This window comes from Phoenix dactylifera, chromosome 3, assembly GCF_009389715.1.
Source record: "Phoenix dactylifera cultivar Barhee BC4 chromosome 3, palm_55x_up_171113_PBpolish2nd_filt_p, whole genome shotgun sequence".
Classification (NCBI taxonomy): Eukaryota; Viridiplantae; Streptophyta; class Magnoliopsida; order Arecales; family Arecaceae; genus Phoenix; species Phoenix dactylifera.
The window spans coordinates 3686223-3708092 of record NC_052394.1 but is presented as its reverse complement, the minus strand read 5'-3'; the positions used below and the strand labels follow the sequence as shown (position 1 = coordinate 3708092).

The following is a 21870-nucleotide window of genomic DNA, read 5'->3' as shown; positions in this document are numbered from 1 at the left end:
AATAAGTGCAGAACTCTAGCAAATCGAAGTAATATTTGTTCCTTTTCGGCCAAAGATAATCTCAGTATTACATTATTGCTTGTGGATATATGATTTCATATTAGCCAGTTACATGATGTAGGCACTTGAAAAAAAAAAAGAAAAAAAGAAAAATGAAAAGAAAGAAAGGAGTAACAGATTGCTTAAAAACCAGGAAATTGTTTTTTTTTTAATTTGGTAGATGCTTGTGTCACTACAGTGACCAGAGAGGCTTGCTTTCAAGCCCTATAACTGGTCCACAAATGATGATTACAAAGAAATTGCATTAGAAAGCAAAATAGTATTGCCAATTTTCTGATAATTGACTAGTGTTACACCTCCTAGGAAAATGAACTTAATCCATGAGCTTGTATCTTTTCTCTTGAACACCTGTAACCCCCATTTGTATCTCAATTATGGTATGAAGTGGTACCTGCATAAGCACCGATAAATGGGGTCTCAATTATGGGAAGATGAGTCATCTCAAGAAACAAAATCATGACTTTTGAGACATATAATCAGCAAAGACAAATTATTGATGACCTACCTCAATATGAGGAATTTCTTTTAAAGGCCTGTCGGCAAAGTATGCATACAATGCTCTCAATACAGCCTAAAAAACAAAATTTTCACTCGAAAAGATCACCCATATCTCTCAAACAATGATAGCATAAACAAAAAGAGACAAGCACAAAAATTACCTGGTGAGATATGACAACAACCGGTGCACGCTGTCGTTCGAGCTCAATAATAACAGGCTCTGATCTGAAAATCAAGATTGTATTGCCATCTTTGTCAGGCATGACAAAATGCAAGAAATGATAAGGAGAATAATATAAACTAAATCGATATGTTCGTCACTTAAACCCATCCAAAGTCCTACAACCTTTGAATGACATCGAGGTATGATTCTCCACGGGGGTATCGATACCTCAACTTGTCTTTCTCACGCGATCTGCACTTGGTAAACAGGAACATATTACTTGCAAGTGGAGTAAAAATGCCTAAAAATCAAATCAAATGAATATCAAGGTGAACTTATATTCTTGCAGGACATGGAAAATTCATCAGGGACAAATATACAATATACATTTATCCATGTGTGGGCACCATTCTAGCCCACCATGTATCTAGTCAAAAGAAAGCTTAGAGATTATAGTCTATATAGTCAAGTAAAATGGCTGTAGGACAATTGACAAGAGACAGACGGTAAGATTGCGGTCACTTATTATTTTCCATTAATTATAATAGAACTCAATAAACATCTCATATATTGTGGGTCAGCGAGAAGGCATGATACTAGTTGGCATGCCTGCACTTGTGTTTATATTTTGGCACATAAGAAAGACTTCATATATTACAGCCAGCAGCATATGATGCTAAAGAGAATGCTAACAGATTATACTTGTGTTATATTTTGCATCATGAATTAGCACAATGATATAGGACAGATAAAACTAAGAACTTTAGCAGATTAACTGCAAAATTAAGAGACAGATGTCAAGCCATTTTTGGTTCTCCTATTAGCAGTATCTTACTAGACTTTTAATCAAGGTTCGCCGTCTCGGAACTGGACCCTATACCGGTGCCACACTAGCACAGTATCAGTACGATATGCTATAAAATTTTTCGAAACACCACTTGTACCAGATACCAGCACCGAACCGATATGGTACGGTACGCCCCTGTACCGTTTGGTTCGAGCCGGTACGACGTATCTTGCTTCCAATTCTGGTAAACGTTATCCTACAATGAGAAATTAACCAATGCACATCTTAAACAGGATGTCCATCAATCCAGATAATATAGTCCTGGATAATTAGCCAGTGGAGTTTTTTCACCTAACAACCCATGCATCTAGGTCTAGCATCAAACACTAAAAGGAGAATGTCCAGCCTCTTAAATTATTCCAGGACTATAGCTTCCTACTTGCAACACATGTATTTTTCCATTATGTACAACCTAATAGGAGTAACCTTTGCACAGTCTGGCTGATATCCATATCATGTCTAGCTTAAGCATCCTGGCAACCATATTCAGCAATAGTATAGTACAGTAACCATGGAAATATGTTAACCCCTAAATTAAAATGTCAAAGAAAAGTTCAAAACCACAATGGAAAATGGTCGAAAAAGCTTCAGAGACGCATAACATTCATAAAGTAAGACCTCATAATAAGAAAAGGTAGCATGAAACTTATTGCTACAAATATGGCTTTCCAGAACTTTTTCTTTTCAAATAATAATAAGTATTTGATTGATTAATATTCACTTCTTCATACTCAGCAAAAAAGATGCAAAATAAAATGATTCATAATTCCACTATCCCAAATATAAGACAAAATTTCGAAAGTTTAAGGTGCCAACAGCCATGATGTAAGTTACCTACAACTAATTCATGAAACAGAAAAACTTTGGAAATGCACAGGGACAGTGGTTGCAAATCATAAAGCATAACATGGATTAGAGTGGGGAAAAAAGAAGAGAAAAAAATGAACTTCTCAAACATGACGTCAAGCAAATTCCCATGTGCTCCTTCAATTTATAGAGCAGATAAAGCAAATATCTTTGTGTTTCCAATGAATAAAAGAAATAACAATGGCAAATGTGTGGCTCTAAAAATGATTGGTTCATAAACGAAATTTAATAGTTCTGTTGCACACTCATATTCCTCAGGCATGTTTCTCTTTATCTCTTCATATGACATTCCATCACAAACTCCAGCATATATCTCATCAAGAGCACGCCATTGAATCTACATGTAATAGCAGTAACATAAGATCAACTTGAATATCAATCACAAATGAAGAGATTGTTTATCATTTTGTTGAAGTTACTATGAATACAACCAACCTTTGGGAATCCAACAATCGGACTTGCGGTCAATATCGCTCTCTGGAGAGTGCTAGTCCATATCTAAACAATGTGAAGAACAAAGAAAGGTAGAAGAAACACATCAGCTTGTTGCAAAATAAAGAGGTAAAACTTACAACTACATAAGCTGATTATTAAAATAGAGACATAGGCAACTCCAAATTGTCTAATATAAACCAGATAACAGTATACGGCCAACTTGGTTTGAAAAAAAAAAAACAAGAGAAATAATCGCATTGCACAGGTATGTTGGCTGATTTTGATGATGAAGAGGGCTTAAGGCTGATTGTGATGATGAAGTGGCCATAAAAGTCAAGAAATAGCTTGAACAGTTCACGTGTGCTTCATGACTATTTACTAGATGTGTGTAGGCTGAAAGCATGCACATATAGTTAGATGATAGGGGAACATTTAGGACCCTCTGAAAATAGAAAAGCCAAACTTGGATTATGTCATCATCTGATTCATGGGATTCATGGGTTCTGTACTACCTCATTATCCACTTTATGTGTCTACATACAACTTCAGATCACTATAATGATTGTTCTGTGCATACAAAACAGATTTGATGTAGGACATTTTACAAAAGGGGATCTATAAGGGTCTAAGGTAGCTATACTGTTTTAATGGGTTGCGAGAATTTCAGGTTTAGACCTGCATTTTTAATAAATGGAATCTAGAGAGTTTATGTTCTCGCAGAAAATAGGTAATTGAAGATCATTATCTAATCTATGAACTAGAATTCTAGGATCTAAATTAGCTTTTTAGGGGATTATGCAACTGAAAAACAGAAATCAATGTTCACCAGAATCTCCTTGGAGAAAACCCGATATCTTTAAAGGAAAACAAAAAATTATGGAACATAAAATGATCAAGAATGATTAGAAGGGAGGCTAGGAGATAAAAAACAGCAAAGGAAGGGGGGGCAAGGGCAAAAGAGAAGCGGAAAAAATGTGATACCCAACTCACTCTGGGACCAATGAACTTGTTCTATGGCATCACACCATAGTAGAAAATAAAACTCATAACTTAACCCATATTCTGCATAAAATTCGAATTACATAACAGCCATATGTAAAACAAAACAAAACCCGACTTGACTCCCTACAATCATTGTACCACTACAATCATTGTATCTATCAAGCTGTCAAATAGAGGGTGAGCTTTGGCGCAACGGTAAAGTTGCTCCACTGTGACGTGGAGGTCACAGATTCAAAACACGAAAACAGCCTCTCCGTACGTGGGGGTCAGGCTGCAAATATCTGACCTCTCCAAACCTGGCAATAGTGGGAGCCTCGTGCACTAGGCCGCCCAAGATGTCAAATAAAATCCATATTTTCATCACAATATTTGGTTCAAAATAACTCAACTACAACAAAAAAAATAACAGAAAAATAAAAGGAACTACAGCTGATTAACAGCTAAAATTAAATCCACAAGAACTCCCTAAGTCTTAGCCCTCCAATGATACATCATTGCATGATTTTGAATCTCCATCAAGATTCTATTAGAATGATTGGATCTAGAGAAGTTTGAGAGTTCAATAGGTGCACCAGCAAAACTTTCTCCCCTACTTTAATCAAAATTAATAGGGTGAGAGTGTGATGCAGCATAAAGTGCAGCCAACAAGTACTATGACCAGCTAGACCATGCCAAGCATCGTAGGAGCCAGTGGAGGCGCTGGCAAAGACTTCAACAAGCAAATATTTGGTTTATGTCCATCATATTTGTCAAGTCTTATTTCGAGTATGATTTTTTATCAAGTTTAATGTCCGAATTAGGATTAGAGGATCATGTCCTACAAATATGCGTCTAACACATTGTAAGCGGCGGCCTTTTGACAAATTAATAAAATTTTTCGAGAGAATTTTCTTCACCAAGATAAGAGTTCCTCAATCCAGTTTACTTTTATTTGCATATTAATCTTCGAAGTGCAACCTCATCAATCAAATTGCTCCTCTTCCTTTTCTCGCTACATCGAAGTGGGTATTTGATCTAGATAGTTCTTTTGTAATTGGCTGATAGGATTTAGACTCAAGTCCTGCTGATATAGGACTCTGTCTCATATGCAAACTCATTGAAAAGCATAGCAAAGTAAGATTGATAATTGCGAGAAACAGCATTGGCAAGAAACACAGCACCATTTATTTTGGGCAGTTAAAAGGAGCAGAACCACTCTCAATAAATTAATCATTCTAGATAGTCAAGATTTTAAAAAAAATATCAAACAGTATTTCACAATATCAGAAACCAATATATATTTTCAGCTACGACTAAAGTCCAATGTCTTACAGAAGCAGTCCTCTCAGATTTCAGTCTCTTCTCTACAAAGTTAGCTAGTTTCTTTGCATAAAGTTCCCCAGCTTCACTGCCCAAAACAAATCATAATAATAGTAAAAATGGGTTCGCATGATCCAACATTTAAAGGCTAGTTGATACATGGATAGTTTTTATTTATCATAAAGAATATATAAAATATCAGTTTACGCCTGTCAAGAATCATTTAAAAGATGTCCATCATATGCCACAAATCTATGTGATCATAAGATAAGAATGCACTACTTAACCCTCTATAAACAACATAGCAACAAAAAACTGGGGCTCCAGGAGTCATTATAAAAACCAAAATATTTACATCAATCAACGATGATCATCCTGAACTCATAAGCATAACATGCTAAATGTGTAGATTATAATAATCTTTGAACTCCCAACAAACTAGAGTTGATTTAGGTAAGATGATTTATCCAACAAGATGGATGGAAAGAATATAAGTGAAATGAGATGTTATTGTAATGTCGCTTGAGAAGTCAATGAGAAAGATACTGATAAATTTACACCTATCCTTCATCTCAATCCCAATCAGAGCTCATTGTTGAGATACAAAGAAACTATAGCTTAGAATGTAGAATTTTGAACTAATGTTCATGCTTAATGCAAATGTTTCTATTTCTGGTCATTTCTTGGACCACATTAAGCTAACAAATAGCTTAACTGATTTCTTTTCATTTACTCCCCAGGAACAAGAGCACAAGAGGACGAGAGCCAGGGGTGGGGGGTTGACATGTGAAATTGGCATTTTGAAATGGCAATGTGGAACTATCTCCTCTTTAGCATTCTCTCTTTTATCCTCTTGTCCTCTTCAATATTTACAATAAAATTTAAATCACATTGTTTCTTAGGTTTGTCTTCTCCTTCTCGATAAGATCTTGAACACTAACATGATACGAAGAAGTTGATGCTTAGGAATTCCCTTAGAAAAAAATAAGATTAAAACAAAGGACCTAACTACCAAAATAAATGATTGCTTGTGCCATATCATCACCATGTTCTCAGAAACCAGACTCGTGTATCATGGATCACTCAAGTCAATCTGATTATGTTCTTCACACCCAAATAAAGATGAATTCTTGTGTTTCAGAATATAATCAATTTCTCAGCATCCAAACTTTAGCCAAATTTTTGTTCTCCAAGTTCCACTGGTCATCAAGGTTTGTGGTTTAGAACGGGACCTGCACCAGTACCCACCCCATAAACCTTGTATAAATGAAAACTAAACCAACCCAAACCAGGCGATTTGGCCTGTACCGAACCGACGCTAAATTGGGATGGTTCCGGTTATAAAATCCCTCACCTCCTCTCCCTCTGATTTGAACCATCGAGCTTCAAGAGTCTTCAAGGGCTCTCTCACTCTCTCCGCCTCAAGAGGGCTTTCTCTGTCGGATGCTCGGAGCCTCCACTCGCTCGCTCTCCGCTAGATAGACGCTCAAGGTAAGCCTCCCTCCCTCTCTCTCCCTCAGTCCCCATCACCAAAGCCGGACACCTCTAGGCTACTTTAAGCCCTCGCAAAGCCCTCACTTCCCTTCTCTCCCTCTCTCGCCACCCCCTCCGACCTTTGTCCCCTCGTGAAGCCATCATCAGACACCTCTCTCTCTCCACGTCCAATCTCTCTATTAGGCAGTCCTGAGGCCTCAGCCTCTCTCTCCCTCCTTCCTCTCCTCCCTCTCCCTCTCTCCCTCCTTCCCCTCCTCCCTCTCCCTCTCCCTCTCCCTCCCCCTCCCCCTAGGTCCGATACACTACAGTTCAATACGTACACCGAGACTTGGCATCCTAGCTTTACGGTACAACACACCACATACAAGTTGGTAGTTCCAATACAACAAACCACATTAGTCATTGTGTTTCCTGATTTTTCACTATGAGATGGTTAAGTATAAGCAAGAATCCACAGACACGCGCGCGCGCAAACACATATATATGCATGTGTATATACATAAATGATGTGGTCGGTTTAAACAAAGCATATCCTTATAATTTTCTCAATATCTTCTTCGATTTTACTACTTGGATTAGTTTTATTTGAATATGACCAAGATTGAAAACTAAACAACAGCTTGAATAAGTAGGATGCTTCCATTAATTTCTTCAATAAATTCATGAGCTTGTCATTATCATAATAGTGTCCTGTCACTTCACGGCCAAACTAATAATATCATTAAGAAACGTCATCATTGTTTTAAAAAAAAGGGTTTGTTTGGTTTCATAGTTGTTTTCGCTTTTTTGTTTGTCCATAAAATAGTGAAATGCCACATGGAGATTGATGTTCAAGATAGTATTTGCACAAAAATTCTATGATCCCTTGCCTTTATTTTCACTCTTTTCTGAAAGCAACAAATCTTTACTACCAAAAGCTCTAAGAATTTTATAAAGAATTTCAAAAAACAAAAGTGTTTCATAATGCATGTTGTTCAGTCTAGTTCATTTCTCTTCCTTGGTTATTGAAAACAAAAACATAATAAAGGCAATACCAAATGGACCTGGTTATTTATATAATAGCAAGCTTAGTAAGTCAATTTTCACATGATTAAGTAGCATTCTTATGGTCCTACCTAAGATTTAATGAAACTTGTCAATTATGTTAACCGGAATGCAATATCATTCTAATATGACCAATAACTAATTACTACCCTGATGTACAAACATGCTCCCTTCAACCTTTTATATAACACTTCAAATTAATTGTTTAGTCAATTAAAATAATACTTTGAATATGTCATTAATATGAAAAATAAGTCAAATAAGAATGAAATGATTTGACTTCAAATATAGAATGAGACTTGTTGGTTATGGTCATATTACGAGTTATTAGCAGATTATCATACATACCTAATGCATCTTTGCAAAGGGTCTAGGAAGAATCATGATTACTGATGAGAAAGTAAAAAAGCCTGCCTCCGCATTTTCAGCATAAAATAGAAGAATTTCATTACAAGAAAAATCAAAAGCTAGACAGATATTAATGCAAAGGATGGGGAAATGATTATGGATTTTGAGATTAAAATTCTAGACCAGTAAACTAAATACATATAACAGATTTCAAGACAGCGCTAACCTCAACACTGTGTCACCTCCAATTCTTCCTCTAACGTTATCTAGACTCTCCCCATGCCGAGTAAGAAGGATAGGGCGAGGTGTGAGATGAGTGTTCACCTGCAATTGCATACGGAATAGTTTATATATATATATAAAAGTTTTCAGACAAGAAATCAGAAGCACGCATTACATATATATACATGATTGATGTATGTAAAGATGTATATATGTATGTATATACGTAATAATTTATACAATATAATCAATGATAAAAGTTCAGACAAGAAATATGTATGTACATATGTATGTATGAGATGGATAGGGCGAGGGCGAGTAAGAAGGATAGCGCAAGATGTGAGATGAGTATTCACCTGCAATGGCATACTGAATAGTTTATACAATATAATCAATGATAAAAGTTTGCAGACAAAAAATTGGAAGCACGCATTATGTATGTATGTATGCATGTATGTAATTTTCATCCCCATAAAGTGGCTTCTCCTTTAATTAACCAAGGATTGACTACATCTCTTAGTACAATAGCAGATGGAACAGCTTGGTGCTAAAGAATTTAGGTATTGGACTTGTTTTTTAATCTGCTAACTACATAAGTACATAAACCTGAGTCATAATTTTGTCAACTAGACTGTTCACCAAGAAGCAATCATCACTCGTATCAAGGATATAAATCCCAAGGGTCAGGAATATAATATAGTAAAATGGGAAGACAAACAACAACTAAGTCCTCTCCTTTCCTAATGATCTAAAACAGAAGCATTTGGGTTCATGAAGAAACAAAAAAGGCAAAACAAAGTTCTCAAAGATTCACCCAATGGAAGTCCTCATCTATCTTGCCATAAGATAATCTCTAACCACCCTCTTTCAGAATTTCTGCACATGCTTTCAAGAGGATATCGCTGCACCAAGTGAGACATTCTTCACAGAGAGATGAAATCTTTGCTTAGAAAGTTCCTTTTCATTCCCCACACTCCATATTATTTTTCTCATTTTAAAGGGTAATAAATCAAGTTACACTTGTTTGGGAAGTTGTTAGCCATTATAATTATGATCATAGGTAGCTAGAAAAATATAAAACGTTCATTTGCGCTCTAGCCTACATGGTACACCTCAAAGTTCAGGAAAGCTACATACCTCACCTACCGTGCAGTATGATGGGTAACTAGCCTTGTTAGATCAAATTAGATCTGAATATTGCAGGGTGCCATATTGGGCTGTATTAGACAGACGCACTACATGTGCAGAAGTAGGAATCAGTAATAATCAGTGTCCATGCTATACTCAGACAGACCAATCAAAACTCAATTATTTTGTTCAGGTTGTCATTTTTTTAGGTTAGTTTGCAAGGACTTGATTTCACCATAGGTCCTGCTCCACCCTCATTTTCACCAAGAATTGTACAAAGTTTAGTATCTTAATTCTTAACAACAAAAGTTTTATCTTTTTACAACTGAATAAAAGGTTTGATGTTTTAACTTAAAAAACACTGAAACCTTTTACATTATAAACCATAACAAACAAATACGTAAACCCACAAATCTATGTTTGAATCAAACACGAGATTGATTAAGATACTGTGAAAAATCTATCTTGCAAAGGTTTAGTGTCTTAACAACATAGGTTTGTCTTTTTTATACAACTGAATAAAAGATTTGATGTTTTAACTTAAAACCACTGAAATCTTTTTCATAATAAACCATAATAAACAAATACATAAACCCACAAATCTATGTCAGAAGCAAACACAAGACTGAACAAGACATTGTGAAAAATCTAGGTTTGTCTTCCCTTTCTTACCCCCCCCCCCCCCCCCACACACAGACAAAAAAAAAAAGAATTAGTGTAAAGTGAACCTAGTGACATCCAAATGGTAGAAACATACCAAGAAAAATACAATCCGGCCTGGAAGATAACCACTGATGTTGTTGACCTGACACAAACAGATGCAGCTTATATGTTATTGAGAACTGAAGCAAAAGAAGAAGGAAAGAAATACGATCGAAATTGCAATTGCTCTGGAAAAATAGGAAATTGTAATAAGCAGTCAACAAGCATTACCTTTCTCAGACATCAGAATTAATTAATCAAAAAGTTTCATGTAATCATATTTTAATAGAAAACCAGAAAGGCGGTTTTTTTAAACATTTTCAGAAAATTAGTAAGCTTATAAGTTATATTCATATACACATGTCCAACTCCTAGATCCATGTTGGACACACACCTGAATCAGAAATGTGTCAGACACTTGGAATATTTATAAAAATTTTCTGATTGCAACTTTCAGAAATTGGTAGACTTGAACTCTTCCAACAATGAGTTCGACACACCATCATAATGTGAAAAGTAAGTTTCATTCTTTTTAGAGATTGATCAAGAATGTAAGTATTAGAATGACTATGCAAAATATGATTCTTCTAAAATTCTTTTACTAATTAAGAAGTTCGATTGACAAAAACTTATATTGGAAGGCCTTAACTAACAATATCTTTTGATGTTCTTTTTTATACAATATTTAAATATACATTTAAGGTAAAATTATTTTTTTGCATAATCCCATATCTCCTTTTTTTTTTTCTTGCCAAGACAGCAGCTGGACATATATACAAATCACATTCTCGTGCCTGTGTCGATGCAAAACTGCCCACGTGTCGCTAGGCATGGTGAGGAGGAAATGTCTCTATTAAGGATCTTAAATATTTAATATGTTTCCTTGATTGGGAATTCTTGCACCAAAAACATCAGTGCAAGCATCTTATTAATAAAAAAGATGTCTTGAGTAAAAAAAAAGAAAGAGGGCTCTGCAGCTTTGGAATTGCCATGACATTACTAATTAAAAACTAGACTCTCAGAACTAATAAAAAGACTTCATTTTAATTCATATATGGTATTAAATAGAAATTATGAAACTTTTCTTTGGTGACTATATAATGTATGTATCTTAAATTGCAGAAGAGGAAGAGAAAATTCTGACTGATGTGATGCAGTTGAAGATAAAAATATCCTCAAGCAAGATAACAACTAACAAAGTACTGACTAGAACAAGGAAGCACGACATTGATCTTCTGAACATTTAGATAGAATAAAAGGGAAGACCAAACTTACTTGTATCTGTCCACCTTGTCCACTGACCATATCGATCATTTTGATGTAAGAACCCTCTTCTACCGGCTCATAGACCTATGCAAGAGAGCGTAGATCATGTTGATCTAAGAAGCATCTGAAATTCAAAAATTCTAGCTCCTATATTCATCTATTAAAGGGAAGTTATTGGTTTATTGCTAAACCTTTTCATAATTGGCTAACCGTTCTTTAAAGTCTCGTAGTCCAGCTTCAAAATCTGGCCTGCAGCATGACGCAAAAAATCATATTCACTGGCTTATGAAGGAAAAAACATCCCCCTGGATAATGTAAAAATGTAAGGTTTCTCACTCTTCTGCATAATCAGGACTTTGTTGAATTTTTAGACGTATATTTCTTTCAATTATCCGCTCATCATTACATATAGTTTCCAAAAATATGATCTGCAAGGTAGACAAAAAAACAAATTTGTTAATGACTGGATGTGCTGATAGTATTAAGGTTCAAGACTTGAGAATTTTGTAAGAAAATTGAAACTCCCAAGTCCCAATATTATAGTCATGCAAACAAGGAGTCAACAGAAGTTCAATTTTCCTTTTTTATTAACATATAATATAGGTATATTGACCAGATGAAGGTATCTACATGCAGGATTACATTTTAAGAGATCCATCCCCTTTTAAGTCATAAATCTTGGTCCATTCCTAAAAGATATTATATCCACAGGAGAACAATCATGGATTCTGGAGAAAAAAGAGGGAAAGAAAGAATCTTTCAAAGAACGTTTCTCTTCTGCTACTTGATGTTGTATAATAGTGGTAAATTTTTCCCCATCTAAAGTCAGCAACACAGCATATCCATATTTCCATTTAAGTATAGCTCCTATACAAGGGTCAATTCCACTAAATGCACATTCCTCTTCAGCATTGTATCTATGCCATGGTTCCAAGTGTCAGCATGTGCCAAGCCATTGTTGGCATCTAGCATTGGCTTGGCATGGCTTCTTTAACTTTTAATTGAAAGAAGTTACTTTAAGTCCCCCCCCCCCCTTTTTTTGCTTTGGCCCAGCACTGCATGCCAGCCAGCAGCCAGCATATTCAGTAATAACAGCACTTAAGATCCTTGATCTGCACAGCTATTATACTTGCAAAAAATAAGTGATTTCTACTGGGTTAACAAAACTTCTGATTCAGAAATTCAGATTAACTTTTATAAATGCTATACCGACAATTGTCCATCATGCGTAGATTATTTTCCTTGTTTCAATGAATCTCTCTTTGCTAGCTTTTTTAACTTAAGTGAATTCAAGATTGTACGCCACGAAAAGAGGATATATAAATCTATTATATTCCAAAAGCTTAATGACATGAATCCCCTCCAAATACATGATCCAAAGCACGTATGTCATTATAACCTTATATTATGGTTAATCAGTTCTTTTGTCATGAGATACTCTTGTCCAAGGTATTAGTATGTGAAGAAGTGGTGCCGCCCAAATTCAAGAGAATAATTTATCTCATTCCCTATCTTTGTCAATGTAATCTAAACTTTTGTGGCCCCTTCTCGCTACTGCAGAAATCACTCAAAGCCAAAAAGAGTTTCCTTCAAACAATAATTCCAACTTGACCACAAATTAAGCTGGTAAAAAAAAAAGAGAGAGAGTCAACATTAGCATCTTTTTAATTGATGTCCAGAATTGTTGAGCTTAAAGCAACTCACATAAATGATTTCAATTTCAAAGACATGATCTGATGGATTTATTTATTCCGTAAACTAAGTCTTCATGAAGTAATATCAATTCCAAATATAATAGCAAATATCGATTAGAAATGCCAAATATAAAGCATGGATTACTAAATGTAAAAATGTGCCTCTAATGCTCCATGAAATACACTCGAAAGATGAAACTTGGTCACCAGCTGGCTAGCTGGCCCGGTGGTCAGACACCCTACTTGGAGCTTCAAATCCCAGCAACCAGAGGATGGAATACCACAACACAGAAACAGGGCAACCAAGTAATAAACATACATTGCATAAGTTGGATTAGTAGTTTAGTACCTTGCATTTTCCTTCAGACATTTTTATAAGCATATTTCTTCGCCTTCTGGTGCTGTTTGTGGCATCAAATATACCAACCTATGACCCAATCAGAACTAATCAATGATCTATGATTGCATTTGCAGCAAGAAGTTGCATTGCTTTACCTGACCTCCTTCCTGCATCCATGCCAGCATATCATCCATTGCTAAGGCCGCAACCTAGCAAAAAATGACACAACATCAGCATGTGAAAAGCGAAATGTTACGAAAAATAATCAAAAACCTATTTTTGACTATTGCTTTAAGAGCAACAGGCTTGCTTAACAAAGAAGATAAAAATTAAAAAAAAGAACACAGAACCATCAAGCTAATTAATCGTAAGTACTCTGTGTTAACCTCATTGCGTGCCTCCAACCCTTCAGGATTGTCCGCTCGAAAGAAATCAGCAGACTGCATCAAGAAACCTCTTGCATTTTAGAGAACTCTAGAATAGAAAAACGTGAGGAAAAGCATCAACATAGATTACAAAAAGATAAAAAAAATAAAAACAAAAATAGAACAACCAGCTGACATATCTAAAATTAATGTAACATGACAAGAATTGCTAGCAACAAGTTAAGATGAAAAGTTATTATCAAAGATAACATCAGCATGCAAAATTATTATGCTTTTATACATATAATGCAAGAAAAAGGGAAATGGTGGTAGATAATCAAAGTAATCTAGTTACACCTACACATCAAACACCTACAGGTTGGCAAACAATTAAGCCAGTTAGGACTAGAAAGTGCACTTGAAAGTAATCACCATAGAGATTTTCCTCAATGCATTTTTCAGTTGATGAATTTATTATAGCAGTTCTTTTCATTTTTCCGCATACATAATCTTCCAAACATACATCTGAGAAGTTCACATGGCCCTGACATAGGATGGCTATAAAAAGGGCAAATGCTGCTGCAATATGGACCTGGGACCAGCTTTGCTCGTCTATATTTTCTGGACATATAGAAGCTATATAACAGACTATTAAGTTCTAAATAAGACATATGACATCGACCTCAACCAAATAAAATTGAGGCATAAAAAAAATGAACATATCATTATAGAGAAAAACTTTATAATATGTTAATTTTGTATAAGATATTATAATTCTATAAATATTTAAGCATTTATTTTTTGCTGCAACAAGGCTTCTGGTGTAATTCTTGTGCAGTGCAGCAATGTGCCATTAAACAACTTTCCTTTTGTGACAAGTCATTCAAGCTTTCTCTGAGAACCAGTCCATCCTTGTCTCTATGTTCTTTGTTGAACTTAATACCCAGTTTTTCAGGCTACTTTTTTTAGAGCTATAAGTAAATTCAGGTGAATTTTTTACAGTCAAGGGTGACGGTCAGCATTTCATACAAAAAAAAGTTGGGAACAACATGCTGAACATATGCATGTCATAGTATATGTCCATAATAAAGCTGCTATATTTATTTGTTGTAAAATTGACAAATTGCATCAACCAAAAAATGAAGTACTAACAGCATAGGAGCTAGCACTCGTGTGACAAATTCCTCAAGAAACTGCTAGTCATAAAGGGCAGAAGATTTACTTAAGGAAGCACTTTTCCTAATACCTGATTTGTTCCATGCTTAAGTCGGCGATACTGTAAACCCAGTTTCATGCAAAACCAATAATAGCAACCGTTATTAATTGAACAACAGCAACAAAATAATCTTTTGGCTTTGTAATTCAGAATGCATGAAAGGCGATTATTGCACTCACCTTGCCCACATTGAAATGTTTTGTTTCATGACCTAACCATCGCAAATATCTTGTAAGCTTGGCTGCAGTGAAAGTCTTTCCTCGAGCTGGCAAACCAACCTATGATGAAAGTACTTGTGACAACAAGAAAAATGAAAACAAAGTAGTGGCATTATTTGTTCAAGAACAAAAGTGGGGAAAATCTGTTCAAGTAAATGTCAATATCTGTGTGCAAAAGACTAGAACTACTTACAAATGAATAGGAACTAAAGACATAGTGATCTAATGCCTGCCATGAGATCAAATGGCATTGTAGATGAAAACAGTTCCCTTATCATCCAATAGGGTTACAAAAGGATTTTGGAGGAAAATGTCAGTATTTTCAGAAAATATTGGAATTCATATATTCAATCAAATAGATGCCAGTTAGTTCTGAGGGCTGTAGCTACGGTCATGGATTTACTCATAGAAGCTAGTATGGTTTGGTCATATTAAATTTGTGCATGTGCCATGTTGTTATCCATATGGATTTATCAACAACTGGGTTCCAGTATTATGTGTGTGTTTACACCAATATATTGCTTGAAATAGCATGACAGAAACATGTGATTGCCAAGAAACAAAAGTTTAATTTATTCTAAATCATATTACCAGCACAATTGCTAACCGTCGGTCTTCCTTTGGTCCGAGCATCTGATCAGCTACAGCTGCTGCAGCAACAGCTCCAGCTGCCGCTGGCATGTCCTTCTAACAATTAGTACAAAAGATGAGAGCATAAGAATCATCAGTGTAAATTCAATATCAGATAGACTCGAGGAGGTGAATGTGCAATGAAAACTTCACGAAGCTGTAACAAGGAGAAAATGCTAAAAATTGTTGTATCCATGCCAAGGCACCCAACAACCTAATTTGACTCTCACAGGTTAGAAAAGCTCTGATTAAAAAAAAAAAAATGGGACCATAAAAGAAATTTAACAGGTAGAAAAGAAATATGTACATCTTTATCTAATAATATTTTTACAAGTGATGAATAAATAGCAAGGTTATTTTGGCCTGGACAAACCTTTGCTTCAGAGTCCAAATTTAGATCACTTGTGAATGCACTTGCACTAGCTGATTTGACAAGCCTAGGAGAGCCCACACCCCTATCAACAAAGAGTCCCTTTTGACCATCCTGCTGCTTTTGCAAGGGCGAAAATGTTCCAACCGATTTTGACTCAACCATACCAGAAGCAGGAAAAATATTTGTAGGATCTCCAATGGTGACCTCAATATCCTGCAGTGGAAACAATGAACATGGTATAATCACCGTCAACTTTCCTGTTTACCCTAGTAGCATGATGTGTTACATTAGAACCCTCAAGCATCATTTTCTTATTAGTTTACAAATAAAGCTGCACTCTTCTTCCTTTTGTGGTGCAACTCCACCCAAACCCCTCCTTACATATGGTATTCCTATGCATGTTACCAAGAAGTGGTTGCAATTAATAAGCTCAAACTTCTCAAGTTGAATACAATAGACAAGTCTTGGATACTTTGGCTACATATGAGGATTGCTTAAATTCGATATAAAGTAATACACAAAAGTGCTAATCGACATTTTATAGTATTCAAATTTATCAAAATAACTCATGTTGTTAGTTATAAGCAATAACAAAATATCCTACTAAAAATAAAATAGACAGATTATCAACTATTTGCTAAATCAACTAAACATATCTGACAATTGATTAAAATTGTGCAATTTTAAAGTCCATATAGCGAACTACTCAACTTTTTAGAAGGGTTTGATGTAAAAAAAAAAAACCTTTTTACTATTGGCATGGTCGGTAGAAACAACTCCAGTTTTACTTGAAGAATGCCAACCACTGCTTGAGCCGTCGCTTTTAGAGAAAATACCAGCATGAACCAAGGATCTTGGAGTCTCTGCTAAGTTAGCTGCATAAACAACACCGGAGCTGGCGGTTGGTGCTGGAACAACATAGTGTTCTAAATCAAGCTCCAAACTAGCTGCAGAACCATTCTGTTGGAAAAGTTGAACAATAAGCATAATAAACACAAAAATAGAAGAGAAAAAAGAATCGTAGCAAGTATTAAAGAAAGAAGTGGATGAGCATAGCGATAGATACAATACTCTCTATTTAAAATATAGCGAGCTCAGTAACCTAATGCATTATTTATTGGGGGAGAGCTAAAAAATCTATATGGCAGTTAGAAATTAAAGCAAAGCTCAGCTAGGACAGTTCCTCTCTCCGATGGATAGGTGGAGAATAGTATTTGATACGATTTATTATCAACCTCTCCTAATTGGACAGAGAGAACCAATCTGACGGGGAGTTCTTTCTCCGTCCCATCACTAGCAGTTGCAGTTCAGCCACCGATACTGATGTGGGAGAGGGAAAAAGAGAAGGGTCTGTCTATTCGATCTTATTAGTCCCCTTCAGTCCCTATCTACTCTCAACAAAGGAATGCTACTAAAGGGACCCGACCATTAATCTTCGTGCCACCGGACCTAGATAACATGATCATTCTCTTTCCCTTCCCTGGTCCGAATGAAGAGATCTAGACTGCCCAGGCAATCCACCTTCCGGGGGAATGAAAACAAATGTCTTAGATTGCAAGAGCACCCAGAGAGAGAATATCGAACCAAATAAAACCTTCGATCCTGAAGTCTCTGCTCACATTAGAAAACTTTCATTCTCGACTCGATACGAGAAGAGGAAATCAGTGCATAGCTTTCACCTGCCAAGACATGATCAACTTCTTGTTGTCCAATTAAAAAATTCAAGGGTATTGGATGAGTCGGGTAAAGGTATCAAACCATCTATTTAACCCCAAGACTTCTTTCCTCCAAGGAAAAATGGAACCGGTCGAGCACGGGATGGAAACACTTTCGTGAGAAGAGATGGTAGGCTTGATACGGAAACTGCTGCTTATCACCCACCTTAGAATCAACCAGTTCAGTTCTAAGGGACCCGCCTTAATTCCAGTTTTCTCCCGAGGGCTAAGCTTCAAAACGGCTGCGCTAACGCGCAACGGCGAAAGCCGTTGCTTGTTCTTTCGCGCCTTGCGCGCTCAATCCGTTGCTTGTTGCTTTGAAGCCCGTTTTGAAGCTTCTAAGCCGCTTCCCCTGAAAGAAGCCCAAGCACAACGTCACTGAAAGTGAAATAAGATACTTTTACTGTGAGTATGCCTGAGCCACCTTACCTCCTGTTATGACTATGTCGTCGCCCAGAATGGCTGATGATGGTAGAACCCACTCAAAAAACTCGGACATGGGAGGACGTCCAAATGACTGACCAACGCTAGATGGATGTTCCCTAGAGTCGCGCAGAGGATGCAAAATAAAACCTCACAGGTGATTCATCCTAAAACAATTCTCGTGCGTTTTGAGGGATGGAATCAACCTCTGAATCGATTTACCTAATAGCGACATGAACAGCCCCTCCCTTATCAAGGGAAGTCGGGTTCCTTCTCTTCTTTCTACCTGCCCACGGCCCGTTCCCCATAAGTGCTCCACTCAACAACCTCTAAAACCTTAGGCAGGGGGATAGCACGGTACTTTGGGCCCTGGGCGAACGAACAGCTCCTTCATCTCTGAGGGACAACTCCTTCACTATAAATGATTAATAACAGATACCAAGGTCCTTACAATTGGGATTGTACACAGGAAAGAAAGAAAATGTTAAACATCCCCTTGTCAAACTCATCAGAGTTTTAGCAAATCACCTTGATTAGTCCCCAGTAGTTAAAGATTATAATGAAGTGCTTAAGTTTGTTAAGAAAAAGATGATGATGAAAATTATGATAAAACCTTCTTGCAACTAAGTATTTATGGCTGAATTTGGAGATGGTTTAAGATTAGATTCCTATTTGACTTCAAACTTTGTATTACAAGGTCTGAATGGTTAAAGGCTACTGCACCTGTAGAAAGTTTGATCTAAAATTTTGTTGGCTGCCTTGGTTAGCATTCACAAAGTTCGCTCAAGAGTCACATACAATAATCCCTGTATTAAAGGATTATGTGAAATATGTATGCAGCCAACCTCTAATTCAATCATGTGTTTCCTCAAAATTAAAGAATTCTTTGCTCCCCTTATATTCTTGCTCATTTTTATCAGCTCTCTATTCTTCTTTAAGATTGAGCAGGACCATGGCGACCCAGATAGAGTTATACTGCTATGAACTGTATTTCCACAATTCTACAAACACAAGGATGAAGTCTACAATAAGTAAGAAGAAAAGAAATATCAAAAATTCAGGCAACAGAGTGAACCCAAACCTCAAATTCAGCATCAGGCGCCACATTGATACTGACATCTGGAATCCCACGTACCCTCGATGGCTGGAGGTTCTCCTGATACGCCCTCCAGCTCGCCGCAAGATCAAATGGTGACACAATATCCGCCTTAATAAAGACCCTGTACTCAAGCTCATCCTCATCCCCACTCAACTTGAACAGCGCCGACCTTGCATCCCCCTCCAGCGTCCCTCCCGTCAGCAGCCGGTTCGGGCCCTCCTCCACCACGCACGGCGCGTTGCTGTACTTTGGCTTCAACAAGAACTTGAAATCCAGCGTTTCTTCACATAAAAGATTCGAGAAATCATAAAACCCAATACCTAAACCACAAGATTGAGAATAAAACAGGTTAATCTTCATCAATGGGGTTCCAAGAAAGGAGATATACCGTGATTGGAGGGGACGACGAAACTGAGCTCCCACATCGACGCCGATTCCCGTTCCATGGAGAGCTGATGGATTAAACATTAGAATCTGTTAGAATTTCAGAAAGAAGAGATGATCAAGAAAGGAGGCAAGAGATTGGTTGATACGGCTTTGGAGGAGTCCCAAGAACCGATGATGGAGCTGGAGCCGTAGACGTGGGGTATGAGGTCGCCCCTGATCTTCAAGTTCTCCATCTTGAGCGAGACGTAGAGCTGGCCGCCGCCCTCCCGTCCGCCATGGAAGCTGTCCGGGTTCTTGGAGGCGCTCGTCCCCATTCTTTCTTTGCAGCTTTACCAAAAAATGGGTGCTGAGAGATGGGGGAGAGAGAGGGAGAGGGGATAAGGGGATATAAAGGAGAGGGTTTGGGGTATTTTGGATGGTGGAGAGACGAGTTGGATACGAGAGGGGGGGAGAGGGAGCGAGAGGCAGAGAGAGCGATGGCGGTGGGAGGGGAGTGGATGGTCTCGGACGAAGGGGGTCCATGGGTTGGCGGAGGCGTTGGGAAGGGGGAGTGGGTGGGGCATAGACTTGTCTCGATCGCTTAGGACCCACCGAGCAACATTGGCATGGTTTCCTGGGATTGACCGTTACGATCGGGCTCCTATATCTGAAAACGGACAAAATAGCTTCTCGTGAGGTCGGCAACTATCGCCGACTTTTGTCCTGTCGATATACAGCTACACATGGGACGCGAGACCCTATAAGCTTCCTCGCTTTGGAGTTTGGATGAACATAAAAAGGGGGAAAAATATGCACTTGCTGACACGTGTACAAGAAAGATGGATGGCTATAGCACGCTAGCATATAACTCATCCAATGCCACAGTTTTTTCCTTCCTTCACGGCTTATTCTTGAAATACAGTATAGGATCAGGCTGACTCGTGACTCAACCCGACCCAACCCGACCTATTTTGGATCACCTGTGGGGTTAGATTGGGTCCTAAAATTAGATCCGTTCCATTTTCTGAGTTTGGTCTGTGTTTACTGAATTTAAATCCGACCCGACTTATTTGAAATTTGAATAATTTTCGAAATTCAATCCTACGATCTGATCCGACCCGACTAAAATCTGAATTTTTCTTTCCTTTTCTTCTTTTTTCTTTCCTTTTTTCTTCTTTTTTTTTCTTCTTCTTCTTTTTCTTTCCTTCTCTTCTTTTTCTTTCCTTTTTTTTCTTCTTTTTCTTTCCTTCTCTTCTTTTTCTTTCCTTTTTTTCTCCTTTTTTTTTGTTTTTTCTTTTTCTTTCCTTTTTTTTCTTTCCTTTTCTTCCTTTTTCTTTCCTTTTTCTTCTTTTTCTTTCCTTTTCTTCCCTTTTTTTCTTTTTCTTATTTTTCTTTCCTTCTCTTCTTTTTCTTTCTTTTTTCGTCTCCTTTTTTTCTTTTCTTCTTTTTCTTTCCTTCTCTTCTTTTTTCTTTCCTTTTTTTCTTTTCTTTTTTTCTTCTTTTCGTACATTTTATATATATATATAAAGAGAGAGAGATTGATAATCTACTCTCTGTTATGGTTGGTTATCAATCTACCCATTTTTCACAGAACAAAAAATACCCTTATTTTTTGTAACTTTTAAGGGTGCTTTATGTTTTTTTATAATCTCACATTAACTCACCCTCTCAACCCCCAATTAATGCTCTCTCCCTCTCTCTCTCTCTCCGGTGTGTGTGTGTGTATGCATGTATGTACATACATACGTATGCATGTATGCATGTATGTATATGTATGTATGTATGTATGTATATGTGTGTGTATGTATGTATATATGTATGTATGTGTACGCATGTATGTATGTATGTATATGTATGTGTATGTATGTATGTATGTATGTATGTATGTATATGTATATGTATATGTATATGTATGAGAGAGAGAGCATTAATTGAGGAGGTAAGAGGGTGAGTAAATGTGAGATTGTAAAAAAACATAAAGTACCCTTAAAAATTATAAAAAGTAAGGATATTTTTTGTCTAATGAAAAATGGGTAGATTGATAACCTACCATAAC

The 21870-nt window shown here is 36.8% G+C and overlaps 1 protein-coding gene across 3 annotated transcripts; it reads right to left on the bottom strand.

The window, feature by feature from the left end:
- Positions 1-178: 178 nt before the first annotated feature.
- LOC103710391 (6-phosphofructo-2-kinase/fructose-2,6-bisphosphatase) lies at positions 179-20326 on the bottom strand. Of its 3 annotated transcripts, XM_039124315.1 has the most exons (24): positions 19982-20321; positions 19837-19900; positions 19431-19729; positions 16956-17171; positions 16212-16424; positions 15800-15895; positions 15170-15268; positions 15021-15050; positions 13796-13849; positions 13565-13618; positions 13419-13496; positions 11712-11803; positions 11567-11624; positions 11385-11459; positions 10165-10212; positions 8564-8635; positions 8284-8381; positions 5184-5259; positions 2871-2933; positions 2681-2772; positions 905-973; positions 720-783; positions 566-631; positions 179-451 (listed from the first exon to the last, which is right to left on the bottom strand). In XM_039124315.1, the coding sequence occupies exons 1-24, from the start codon at positions 20147-20149 to the stop codon at positions 374-376; spliced, it is 2322 nt and encodes a 773-aa protein (XP_038980243.1). In that variant the 5' UTR covers positions 20150-20321; the 3' UTR covers positions 179-373. The 3 variants fall into 3 exon arrangements, 2 of the variants coding, with proteins under 2 accessions (XP_038980243.1, XP_038980244.1); XM_039124316.1 differs by lacking the exon at positions 8564-8635 and having other exon boundaries at positions 19982-20319; XR_005510930.1 differs by lacking the exon at positions 2681-2772 and having other exon boundaries at positions 183-451; positions 19982-20326.
- Positions 20327-21870: the final 1544 nt, after the last annotated feature.

What these genes read in the sequence shown, in the direction of transcription:
- LOC103710391 (XM_039124315.1), bottom strand. Translation starts at nt 20,149, where the DNA reads ATGGGGACGAGCGCCTCCAAGAACCCGGACAGCTTCCATGGCGGACGG. An exon ending in CGTCGTCCCCTCCAATCACG is followed by an intron (nt 19,730 to 19,836) that starts GTATATCTCCTT and finishes TTTTATGTGAAG; the next exon opens with AAACGCTGGATTTCAAGTTC. An exon ending in GGTTAGCCAATTATGAAAAG is followed by an intron (nt 11,460 to 11,566) that starts GTTTAGCAATAA and finishes TCTCTTGCATAG; the next exon opens with GTCTATGAGCCGGTAGAAGA.